The following is a 12,847-nucleotide window of genomic DNA, read 5'->3' as shown; positions in this document are numbered from 1 at the left end:
TGGCGGGTCATTCCCCAATCCCCGAAAGTTCCATATGAAAACCTCCATTGAGCGGTGCAAGACTGCTCCGCAGCCCGCCCTCATTGGTTTGTTTCATGTCATTAACGTGTTCCCCTTCTCCCTGTCGTGCCTTCTTATGCAATCCGTCATCCTGCTCGTCCACCTCCATCTCAACATTATCTCTTTTACCTCCTACCTTCACACTCCTAATTTGACATCACTCCCAGTCACCTCCCAGCTACGCCTATGGAAACTCCTTTGCCCATCTTCCTTATTAGCTCCCTTTCCTCTGTTGCTATTCTTTCCGGAACCGATGCCCTTATTTTTGTTATGGACGTTCAAGCTACCAAGCACTATTGGGTCCATAACAGTAGGCTTCACACCAATAACTATTTTGTCAGGGTCATCCTACTCCGCCTCCTTGCCTAGCCCATCCAAACCAGAAATTGCAGCGCCTCCCTTTTTGTTATTACTTGCAATTGTAACAACAGCTACGACCTGGGTAGTTACATTATTTTCCTTGTTTACCAAGTTATCAGACTTCTTATACCCATCACCATCCTTTCTCCATGACAGCCTATCACTCCCTAAGGATCTAGTCCTATCTCCAAAACCATACCCCAAACTCCTGCTACTACTGCCCACACTCCTCGAACTAGACCATGATGGTCCATCTTCTTCAACTGTCTACTCGGCATCAGTGCCTTCATCCATCTACCATACTACTAGATCTCGCCCCTTGCCAATTTGGTGGAACATAACTTGTCCACGTGACCTATGATTCTACATGTGTAACAAAAATCTGGCAAATATTCATACTCTAGAGGACATAGCTTCTGATCATCTCTCTTCTTTTTATCCTTGTCCACTTCCATCTCTATATAGGTACCCCTAGCTTTTTCCTTCTCCCTCTTAATGTCCAACGTAACACCCCGTAGGAGAGGCATGGATATGTCCAGTTTCACCTTCACTCTTAGAAAGCTACCTATTGCCGAATCATCCTCTCCAATCTCCACCTCCAGCGTATCACCAATTTGGTTACCAATACTTTCTCCATTCTCCTCATTCATCAGACCTAGTGGCATTTTCATGACTCTGGCCCAGGTCGGAATATACTTGAATTCATACTCTTCGATAGTCTTCAGCGGGTCAAAATCCTCCAAAACTATCAGATCCTTCCCCACCATCCAAGGGACATTCCCAGGCGCTTTTCTTTTACCTGAAGCATGCAGAAAAGTGAATAGAAACACATTTTCACCCAGATCCTTGCACTTTATCCCTTTTAGCGGACACCAGGCTCTCCCGAGGGATTTGATCATGCCTTCAACATAAACTGGCTTCTCCGCCAACACCTTACCCATGGCTTGGGGGTCTGCAGCCGTCCCCTTCCCCCCTTCCCCTCTTCCAATCCTCACCCCCTTCGTCTCCGCCTCCGAAAGGTTCAACTTCTGTAGTAATCCTTCCACCTTCTCCATGGCCTACACCTTAACCCCTTGAAACAATGCAACTAGTGGCTTGGTGGTTAGCTCGGTTCCTCGGATCACAACACTTGGAAATGTTGTCGGAGATTGCCTTAGTCCAAAAGGAGACCAAGGTTTAGGGTTTCGCTGTCGCCGCCCCCAATCGCCTTGGAATCGCCAGAGCGCAAAATACGGAACCGTCACACACGGGACAGACAATCTCTTCTTAATTTGCCCTAGTCAATGTTTGACCTACTAAGGTGGGCAGGGGTCCCACTGGTCTGCCTCACACCTCCTTCTTCCTCCTCGAATTTCTCTCTTTCCTTCCCCTTCTCGCCAGATCCACCGGCGGCTGGAGGCCGAGCTCAAGCAGGCGGACGCGAGGGTTAAGCCCGCCCGCATGCCCCGCCCCGCCCGCGACTGGGTGCCTGGATCCGGACATGACAGTCAAGCCCACCCCACGCCCACCGACAATCCCGCGGTTGCAGCTCCGCCGCCCCGCACCCGTAGACAAGCTTTTATTGTAGTGCTGCTGCCCCGCGACATCACCCTTGCCTCCTTTCCCCTGAAGCGCGTCGCCGCTCTGTCATCGCCGTGGAGCTCCGGCTCGTCCAACCCACCGCCGACCCAATTTCCGGCTCCAGCGCCATTGGCTCCAGCCGCCGTTGACTGTGGAGGAAGAGAAAATGCATGAAAATAGATGAGGGGCAGACTGCTAGGGCCATCTTCCACCTCAGTGTATTGTCCATGTAGGCATGCCAAATCAGCCTGACGTGTGGGGCCAACTGGCCAGTTCCCGAATTTGTATGATTTGTTACTCACTTGCCGCGGAAGGGGTGGTTTTTTGTGTTTTTTTTGACAAAAACGGTGACAATCCGTTATCCTAGCCACAAATGTGGTGATTTTCAGCAATCAACTCTATTCTTTATGGCGGTGCCATAGGCTAGAGAGGCATGTGTTTTCGTGCAGATGATTATTCAAATATGACGAGTTTATGTTATTGTGTCATGTTGCTTTTTCTTTGTGGAGTTCAAATATTTCATCTACATTATGGCAATCTTGTGGTTCGACAACTTGCACTTCTACAGAATCATCCCCGGTCCAAGTACGACTTCCCATCTTTTGGATAGGCAATTCAATAATGCTATTCCCATCTAACTGCAGTCTTGATGGTATTTTTGTTTTGCATGGGAAACTTCTAATATATTTATTTTCAATCATGGCAATTCAAAGAACACCAAAGATAATAAAAATTACAACTAGGTTCGTGAACCACTTAACAACGACTACAATCATTGGAGTGAGCCAAAGACGTACCGCCATCATCGCCCCTCCCTTGCTGGAGTCAGGCCAACCTTGTAGTAGTAGGGGAAGCCTCCAGGATATTTTATTGTATCTCTTAGCTGTAGAAGTTACTTTGTAATTAAATTTCGTGGATCATGGATCCAAAGCTGTGTACCTGCAATGGTTGTGAGCATGAATAAAATCATGTGTGTTTCTAGAGAAAAAAGTCCCTTTCTCAAGATTGTGTAGAACCCTCCCAGTTTATGTAACATACTAGTACATTTTTAACATAACACTGATTTTATTTCTAGAACCTTTATTATGTACACTTGCTAAAAAAGAATAATGTACACCTACAGATACAAGAATGCTACAGGAGACAATGGGTTACAAATATGCTCCTCAGGGGTCAGACGTACGGTTTGATCTAACGAAAAGTAAAGCCGACCCATTAACACCGCGAAGAACCATCAACCTTGAATCAATGTATGTACCGCAAACAATCTTTGACAGGTCGAACATCTCCGGTGGCGTCTGCGTACGGACCTCTTGCAGCACATTGCGTGCAGACTTGACGTTCAAAGTTGAGCCGCAACTCATGGACACGTCGACGTCGTCCTCATCCACGTTAACGCTAGCGGTGGGGAGGCTGGCTGGCAGCTCCTTCATCTTTGCGGCTTTTCCCCATTTACCACCAAGATATCTGGAAGATGTAATCCTACTACTACTCTCTTTACCATCCTCGGCATTGGTGTAAATCCTCCCAGGAGTTATCCTTGCCGATGTGGTAACTGACAGATTTCCTTCGGTTCCAGATTTGTCATGGGGCCAGTCGGATTCCGGCATGATTTTGAAACCAATATCTGAGGTCAGAGATAAAATGGGATCCACAGATTCTGGGGCTTCGGCGAATGTGAGGAACGCATCGCTGATGAGGACTCTGGGGGTAGGCTGACGAAGTGTTAGACCGATGTGCCTTCCAGTGCAGTACAAGAGGCACCAGCGACCAGGTAGGAGGCGAAGCCAATTCTGAGCAAACAAAAGCAGAGAGGAATATATGAAATAAATGAAAATAGATTGATAGGACTTAAGTAGAACCATCACATACACAAAATATATGATCTCTCGATATCCTTATACGGAGGACACACGCGCTCTGAATGTAACGGATATATCAAGTGAACTCATCACACATACACCCTAACAATTGCTGTAATGAAGAAACCATAACGGCTTATCACCAAACTAGAAACTATCCCCCAGGTAAACAATTAGCTCAAAACAAAGTTCACCTTGCATGGTATTCATAATTATCAGGACTTGGAGCAGGAATAATTACCTCTGTACTTGAATTAGGGTTTAGCACCTCCATCAACTCAATGAAATATGCTAACCGTCTACGCTGTAAACATGGTAAAGGAAGCCTAATAAGTTAACTGGAGTTCCACCATACTTCTTCATACAAGTAACAAACAAATGATAGCTTTCAGTAAAAATATCAGGTTCATTTTGGATTGACACTCGAGCATCTTGTGAACATTTGGATGGAGATGCAGCTTGAGTCATCCATTTTTTGCGAGAAAAATAATACCTGATGATGCCCATAAATATAATCTTCAGCCAGGCGGACAGCAGTAGATCCCAAGCCCCAGCGTACGACATTCACTGTTGGACTTATACGCCATTTAGGTCCACAAAGGAAGGGGTGACGCAGTGCATCGACACAACTGTAAATTAAGTTGATACAGCAAAGTGAGAATCTAATGTAGATACAAACCTGTTTTAAATCTGCAACTTTAGCTTACCAACAGTAGGACTAGTCTTACCTTATCCTTTTGTCAGATTTTGTTGCCAGTAATAAGGCCAAAAGATTCCAGCCAGCACCCCAGTGCCTATCTAGCATCTAAGAAATAGCAAGAGTAAACCCCAGTATCATCAGACAACTTCAAGAAATAATATGCCGACGGTAATACCGTAAATACAAATTCTTACCTGCAGACCAATATTCCCAGATGGAGAATTTTGGCTTAGAATCGGTACAAGGAACTCACGCAGACATGATGGATCATTTCCCTGCAATATGAGATACTGATCATGAAGTCATAGCTTTTTTAGTTCCACCATTGATATTTCTAGAAACTTACAGAGTTGAAATCGCTTGCAAAAACATGTGGTGTTGAATCTCAAACAGAACTAAACAGAGTATAAAATTAAGTCAGAGGACATCCACGATCTTGCAACAGAACACTTAGCAACATGAAATCTCCAATATTAATTAAACATTATGAAGTCCATGTTGGCATGCCCGACCGCCAGAAGGGAATGAGGCACTAGCTGCTTAGTTTGCACTCCCTCCGTTCCTAAATATAAATCTTTCTAGAGATTTCACTATGAACTACATACGGAGCAAAATGAGTGAATCTACACTCTAAAATGCATCTACATACATCCGTATGTGGTTCGTAGTGGAATCTCTTCAAAGACTTATATTTAGGAACGGAGGGAGTATATAATTGGTAGAATACCTTAAGGAACGACATGTCCTTGTCCTTGTGACTTCGTAATTATATAGCTATTTTGTCCTTTTATTTTTAACGAAAAATATGTGTATTCGACAAGAAGAAATGGGGGCCATGTTTTCATTAAATATGCCTTATTATTAGCTTAGGATGGTATTTCCCTAACTTCTTTCTTTATTTCGATGCAAATTTTACCAAATAGCAGCCTGAACGTTCAGGGTTAGAATGCAAAGTGCTAAACTATAATACAATGACGAACACAAATATTCGTGAGAACAAGGAGGGAATAGAATATGGCGGAAACGATAAAACTCAAAAGATGCACAAGACAAACCTTATTCAAGAATGACTTGAATTTTTGGAATGTCGATGAATCCATGAGCTCTCTCAAAACCATCTTTGCCATTATGAAGCCCACGCACCTAGAGAAAAAACAGTTAATACTTTTTATCTTATACTAGTATATATGCGTACATATTAACCACTGTTAACTGTAAACAGAAGCTCTCAAACCTACCTCATGTCAAATGCTATCATCATTTTCCGCCTCTCATTGTTACTTGCTACTGCACTGTTGCTGGGGTCATTGTCATGAAAATCAACAGCATTCCCAAGAATACCAACCTAAAAAAGATGAAGAAAACACGAAATTGATCGGCTGTTTTAACTTTAGATGAAATGAAAGCTACAGAGCACTGGGACACAGAATGTGCAAACTTTGCAGGGTTTAATCACACATTACCTTTATGGTCTGGTTTGATTAAAATTTATTTTTTCAGATAGAACAAGGAGATCACTCCCTGGTTCCATCTCATCAGTGGAACCTGGGGTCAAGTTTTCAATTCAAATATTTTGTACCTTAACAAGACGAATACACATGTGGCAAGTGATACAAGTGCACTTATGTACACCGGCATGCTTAAAGAATGCAGCTCAAATGTCGTACTCAGTTATTTACATAAGGAATGGCTTGATCGGAACGCCTCACCTACTATTATCTGAGACAGCAGCTAATTCTTTTCATATGGATGATTCAGAAAAAGCACAGAGTAGGATGACATAGAGTACATTTGGTTCATTACCTAGCCTTGCTTAGCTAGGCTAGATTTTACTAGCCGATTCAAGCAAGGGCTCGTAGGAGCAAAGCTGGGTGTTTGGTTGCAGCTTGTAACTCGTCCGAGAGCATATCGTAAAAAGGGGACCATGGGGCCGGTGCATCATGGACCACGACTCATAACATGGAAGTTAGCTACGGGTGCACGCACGATTCAGGTTGTTTTTTTGTGCTTGTTCGTTTGCCGGGGTGAGCGAGCCAAATGGGCTCTCCTTCGTGGGCAAGGATTTAGCGGCAGTTATGGGCTAAATTGCCATCAAAAGCCAGATTTACTTGTCCAAACCAAATGCCTAGCCTTGCCTAGCTAGGCTAGTTTACCTTTTGCCGTGGATCCAAACGAGTCCATAGTACTTTTGTCATCAATCAACACATAGAGGGAAAATATACTACAGAGTTGTCCTGAGCACGATCTCACTTATGTCAGCAAATCAAAATATGAATACACGGTTAAACGGAAATGATTAATACACGCTGATGCAAAATCATGATGAAACGGGAATGTTATGTTTAGTAGTTCAACTGTATTACATGAAATGGGCCAAATGACATTGATTTATTAATGTTCCCAGTAACCTAAGCATGATTGCAAGGACATAATACAACCACTTGTGTAAACAAGAATAAAAGGAAATGGTGCTTACTTTGACATGCTTGTCTACTGGGCTTACATGAACATTCTCCAGTCTAAGCTCAGTATGCGCCATTCCATGGCTATGCAGATAATTTACCTGCATAAAGTAAGACATATCTTCAGTCTAGATCAACTGGTAACTGAATAACATTAAAAAATCTTTAACTTTTGAAGCTTACACCAATCAGAAGGTCTCTCATCAATATCCTGATTAAACGCAGCTGCCGAGTTACAGCAGGCCCTCCAACCGAATCATCTCCTACCCTCCTTACTTGTTCTTCATCCAATGCTAATGTTGCTTCCAAGGTTGGAAGCCAATCCGAGAGTTGCAACCAGTGACGCAAGGAGTAACTCCCATGGTACTGCATTAACATTTTTTTATTGTAAAATAACGATTATACCAGCACATAGCTCAATCCAGCAAGAACAAACAAACCTAAAGTAGCAATTACATCTAGACTAGAAACACCCCTAAACGGCTAAACCCAGGCAGGCCCTGACATGAATATGAGATCATGAAAAATGATACTCCTACTTCCACATTTAACTTAAAACAAGATCAGCTCGAGGAAATTAAGGCAAAAGCTCTGACCCCGTGCACCAAGACAAGCGGACTATCACCCTCTTCCATGGCCTTGCTCGGAGTGACGTAGCCATGGACCTGCATCGCGTAAGAGTGGTACATCATCTGGCGACGGGCCAGCTTCTTCAGCACCTGTGATGACACGAACGAAACCCAATGGAGCTCAGCCAGATAGATCCCCATATATTCCAAACGCACTAAACAGCACCAGAATTTAACAGGAAGAAAAAAACACCTCTAGCGCGCGGCGGCCCCTCCGCTTCGCCTGTGAGCTAGTCAGCTGCCGCAACACCACCGTCGACCCGTACAGCTCACTGAATTAAAAAAAAGGTAATGATTGTGGGTTCAAAGAATTCGTACTGTCCAGTGTGTTACATGCCGCTGACCGACCTGCTAGGATCGCGCACCGTGGCCTCGAATATCATCTCATCGGACTGTAGTAGAAAAGGCAAATCGCCGACTATTAGCAACAAGGGAGAAGCGCGACCGAATTAGCGCGTGGGGGAGTGAATCAGTGGGGGCTAAACACCGACCCGTCCGTGGAGCCCGACGCTGACGCGGTCGGCGACAGTGAAGTCGGCCATGTCGAACCTGACCACGGGGCACGGCCCCGCAGCGGCCCCATCGTCCGCTGTCGCCGGCGCGGGCGCCGGCGTGGAGGCCGACAAGCTCGCCTCCAGCCGGAACCGCGGACGGCGGCACGGATGCGCGGAGGCGCGGCATAACGGTCGGGGCAAGCCGGCCGGGGAGGGGCGCGAGGCGGCGACGGCGGCGGCCGCGAGAGCCATGGTTCCGTTGCGGTGGAGGAGGGAGGGGCCGGGGTTGGGGGAGTGGACTGATGGAGGGAGGGGCGCGTTAAGACTTAAGAAGAGGAGGAGGCGCGAGGCGGTTGCGTGCGGGGAAGCGGCGCGGGCGTACAGCCATGAGCTCGGCGCGCGCTCGCCTCACCCCGCGCCGCGGCAGCGACCGTGCGGCGGCACCGGGCGTGCGATCTTTTTGGGCATGGTGCACCAGCTCGGCCGTGCGCCGGTGTTGACAGCTTCTGCCACTTGGGCAGTGATGAGACGGAGTATTATCCAGGTAGTGGTCCACCGGTGAGTGTGTAGCCACAATGGAGAGTAAGGGGCTGTTTGGTTTCATTAAATCACCTGACTTATAAGGGCCGGTTTTTTTGATGGCTTTCAGAATAAGCTGCAATAAGCTGCCCCCTACCTAGCTTATTCTAGAAGCTGAACCAAACTTATTTTTTTAGAAGCCTAGTAGTTAAGACTTGACTAGTAGGCTTTTAAAAAGAAAATTTCGATTGGGCTTCTAGAATAAGTTGGATAGGGGGCAGCTTATTCTGGAAGCCCAAAAAAGCTAGCAAAAGAACTGGAAGTCAGGTGACTTAGGGCCCGTTCGGAAGTGCTCCGCCTCCGCGCTTCTCCAGAAGCAGGCAAGAAGCTGGCCGAACGCGACGGCTCCTAGAATCCAGCTCTTGGAGAAACCGAACGGGGCAGTGCAATTTTCTGGAGCGGCTGTTGCGCAGCTTCGCGGAAACGAGGAGTAGGAGTTGGTCGTTATTACATGAGAGATGCCCTTTCGAAGTGCTAGTAGAACCGTTTTCTCTCGCTAATTACATCGATACTGCCCTTCCGAAGAGCCGTAGCGAGAGAAAACGCTTCGCTGCTGCCGAACGCTCGCTGGGCGCCACGAGAAGCTGGCTCTTGGAGAAGCCAACAGACTTCCGAACGGGGCCTTAAAACCAGTGACTTATAAGTCATGCCTGTTTGGTTGTCACGTGACTTATAAGTCATCTGAGCACACCTTCTCAACTTGTTTTTTTATGTAAATGTTGTGGGACTCATGTAAAAGGGGGTGACTTATAAGTTTTAAGTTGGGGTGGAGCAACTTATGACTTATAAGTTGGGGTGACTTATAAGTTACTCCCTCCGTTCGGAATTATTTGTCTCGGATATGGATGTGTCTAGAACTAAAATACATCTAGATACATCCATTTCTGCGACAAGTAATTCCGAACGGAGGGAGTAGGTCTGTTTGACAAAATAAGTCACTTTTTACACTTTTCAACTTATAAGTTGGTGACTTATTTGGAACCAAACAGGGCCTAACATACACTAGTAACATACACGTATTCGTAGACTATGTTACTACCTTCATAGTGGGTAGTAACATAAGTGTGGTGCACACTTATCACCACACTTATGTTACTACCCACTATGAAGGTAGTAACATAGTCTACGAATACGTGTATGTTACTAGTGTATGTACTGTAATATAAGTCTATAGCCTAATAAATGAAGCTATGCATGTTACCACACTTATGTTACTACCCACTATGAATGTAGTAACATAGTCTAGGAATACGTGTATGTTACTAGTATATGTTACTCTTCATTGTGGCTAGTCTTAGACTGGTCATAGTGGGAGTAACTTAGCTAGTAACATAACGTTTTTCAAGACAGTTTGCTTATGTGGCATGTAGTTAATGAGGAGAGAGGTGTTTGGAGTAACATAATATGTTATTGTAACATAACGGAACCCAAAGCAGAATGAGTCTGCAATATAATAAATGCAATCATCTATGACACTATTTCTATGTTATTTTGCATTATGAAGATAGTAATATAGAGTAGTGTCATATGCATGACACTAGTCTAAGTTACTCCCAACTATGACTAGCCTTAGACTAGTCACAACGGGGAATAACTTAGACTAGTAACATCACATTTTACTAGGCTATGTTACTACCTCCACAATGGGTAGTAACATATGTGTGGTGTCATGTCATGATTCATTTATTAGTCTATCGACTCATATTGTCTTGATATATGTGATGTTATAGTAACTAGCTAAGTTACCACCATCACTTCTCTCATTATTAAGTATGTGCCACATAAGCAAAATTATCTTGAAAAATGTGATGTTACTAGTGATGTTACTCCCACTATGGCCAGCCTTAGTTACTGTCGTTCTGTGCAGATGGCCCTCCCCGTCATGAATAAGGTTGCGGTCATATGCGCGGTCGCATGCCTCCTCCTCGACGAAAGGTTTGGTGACAGAGCAAACGACGACCTATCATGCGATCGGTGGAGATCGTATGAGCGATTGCATGAGTATATCATAGTAACAGGTCAGAAAAGAAAAGATAAAAGACTTTATTACAACGAATTTTTCCTGATTTTTTTTTGATTTCTTTTTAACTAACTCTATATTTATTCTCGTGATTACCAGGGACTAAACCTTTATAAAGAGGGAAGGGGCACGTCTTTAAGCCCCAAACCCATCTAATCTCACATCCTCTTTGTCGGTGTGAAATCCGGCAGACCTCGGGATAGGGGGTCCCGAGCTGTGGATCTCGGATCGGTGGTAACAGGAACAAGAGAGACGATGTTTATCCAGGTTCAGGCCCCTTAAGGAGGTAAAACCCTACGTCCTCCTCTTGTTTATGTCGATGGAGATATATTAAGTACAGAGTTGGTCTACCTCGAGATCATAGGGGCCGAAGTACCAGCCCGCCGTCAAGGCACGGGAGGCAAGCAAACGGGCTCGAGCCATGTCTCAATTCGAGGAGCCTCCCTACACTCAATGTAAATAGGGACACGCACCCCACATCACTCCCACCCTAGTCGCACAATAGGTGCCTCGTATGCACCACTTCGCGCTTAAAATACCATGGGCAACTGTGGGGGGCAACCACCTAACAACCAAGTGTCCGGTTCAACCGAGCTATGGTCAAACACGTCTCCAGACAGTAATAGGTATCATCTAGGACCTATTCGGCATCAAGCTGACACAGTACAACGACTTCTCAAGACCCTCTCTCAAGGGCTCGTCAGCCGAATATCATCCCCTCCAAGGAGTTCTTCCTTCCCTGAAGAGCAAAGGTGCAGACGTGCAGCAGGGCATAATAGGGACGTCAAACCGCGTATTAAGGCCCTGTGTAAACCTTTTCTCTGTAAAATTTATATATTTTTATGAAGTATCTATAATAGTTGCTTCGGCAGTTCGAATTGTACGGCTAGATGTCATGAGTTCATTCGAATAAAGACCACTCTTTACGGTCCTCTTACAGTCATTTATGTCGCATAACCCTTCCTGCTCTTCGACGCCGAAACAAACTAGTTCGGTACACATCTTCTTTAGATGCGATCGACTAATAAATCGGGGGCTCGATTATAAAACTTGACCCAAGCATCAGTCCGGCACTATCTTTTCTCCTAAGTGTTCAGCATCTCAGATATTACATTATATGAATCGGTTCCGAATTATGTCTTGGGTTAGTAGTTGGGTTGCCCGACTCCTGTGTCTACCATCTTACGTTCCGTTCGGCTAGGAGGGTAAAGGGAGAACCATGGCAACTATACTTCCAGCTCGCCTGGTTAAGTACCTTAGTGGAGAAAGCTGAAAACTGACCATCATAATAGGCTAGAACTGTTCGGCGATCCAATGACAAGTGTTAAACTATAAATCATTGGAGAATACACCATGTTATACGAAGTGTTTCTTCGCACAACCATGTGATGAAGGTATATACCTTGGCTCACCCGAACGTCACAAAACACCGGGGGCTGGTTACTAGTCCCCACAGTCAAGCTCATATGGCTAAGTGAAAGCACTAAAACCGCATAGTCTGATTGCCTCGTTTCCCTCACATACTACCGCCTTCGAGTACCGAGACGTCAGCTAAGGGTTACAATGCAGAGGTCGAAACACCCTGAGGGAGTCCTGGATTAGGGGGTCTCCGGACAGCCGGATTATATTCTTTGGCCGGACTGTTAGACTATGAAGATACAAGATTGAAGACTTCGTCTCGTGTCCGGATGGGACTCTACTTGGCGTGGAAGGCAAGCTAGGCAATACGGATATGGATATCTCCTCCTTTGTAACCGACCTTGTGTAACCCTAACCCTCTTCGATGTCTATATAAACCGAAGGGTTTTAGTCCGTAGAACAACAATCACAACATACAATCATACCATAGGCTAACTTCTAGGGTTTAGCCTCTCTGATCTCGTGGTAGATCTACTCTTGTACTACCCATATCATCAATATTAATCAAGCAGGACATAGGGTTTTACCTCCATCAAGAGGGCCCGAACCTGGGTAAAACATCGTGTCCCCTGCCTCCTGTTACCATCCGGCCTAGACGCACAGTTCGGGACCCCCTACCTGAGATCCGCCGATTTTGACACCGACATTGGTGCTTTCATTGAGAGTTCCGTTGTGTCGTCGCCACCAGGAAGGATGTCTCAT

At 45.3% G+C, this 12,847-nt stretch overlaps 1 protein-coding gene across 1 annotated transcript; it reads right to left on the bottom strand.

The window, feature by feature from the left end:
• Window positions 1-2,985: 2,985 nt before the first annotated feature.
• ORG1 (OBP3-responsive protein 1) lies at window positions 2,986-8,582 on the bottom strand. Its single transcript, XM_048707875.2, has 13 exons — window positions 8,125-8,582; window positions 7,982-8,025; window positions 7,827-7,905; window positions 7,601-7,723; window positions 7,188-7,370; window positions 7,019-7,105; window positions 5,781-5,887; window positions 5,598-5,685; window positions 4,737-4,817; window positions 4,571-4,647; window positions 4,336-4,471; window positions 4,084-4,146; window positions 2,986-3,773 (listed from the first exon to the last, which is right to left on the bottom strand). Exons 1-13 carry the CDS (start codon window positions 8,377-8,379, stop codon window positions 3,147-3,149), a joined length of 1,950 nt encoding a protein of 649 aa, XP_048563832.1. The 5' UTR covers window positions 8,380-8,582; the 3' UTR covers window positions 2,986-3,146.
• Between the last annotated feature and the right edge of the window lie 4,265 nt (window positions 8,583-12,847).

The sequence above is a fragment of the Triticum urartu genome, chromosome 3A, assembly GCF_056163025.1.
Source record: "Triticum urartu cultivar PI428250 chromosome 3A, HENAU_Tu73, whole genome shotgun sequence".
In the NCBI taxonomy this organism is placed as follows: Eukaryota; Viridiplantae; Streptophyta; class Magnoliopsida; order Poales; family Poaceae; genus Triticum; species Triticum urartu.
The sequence above is the reverse complement of the archived record's forward strand: the minus strand, read 5'-3'. Positions and strand labels throughout refer to the sequence as shown.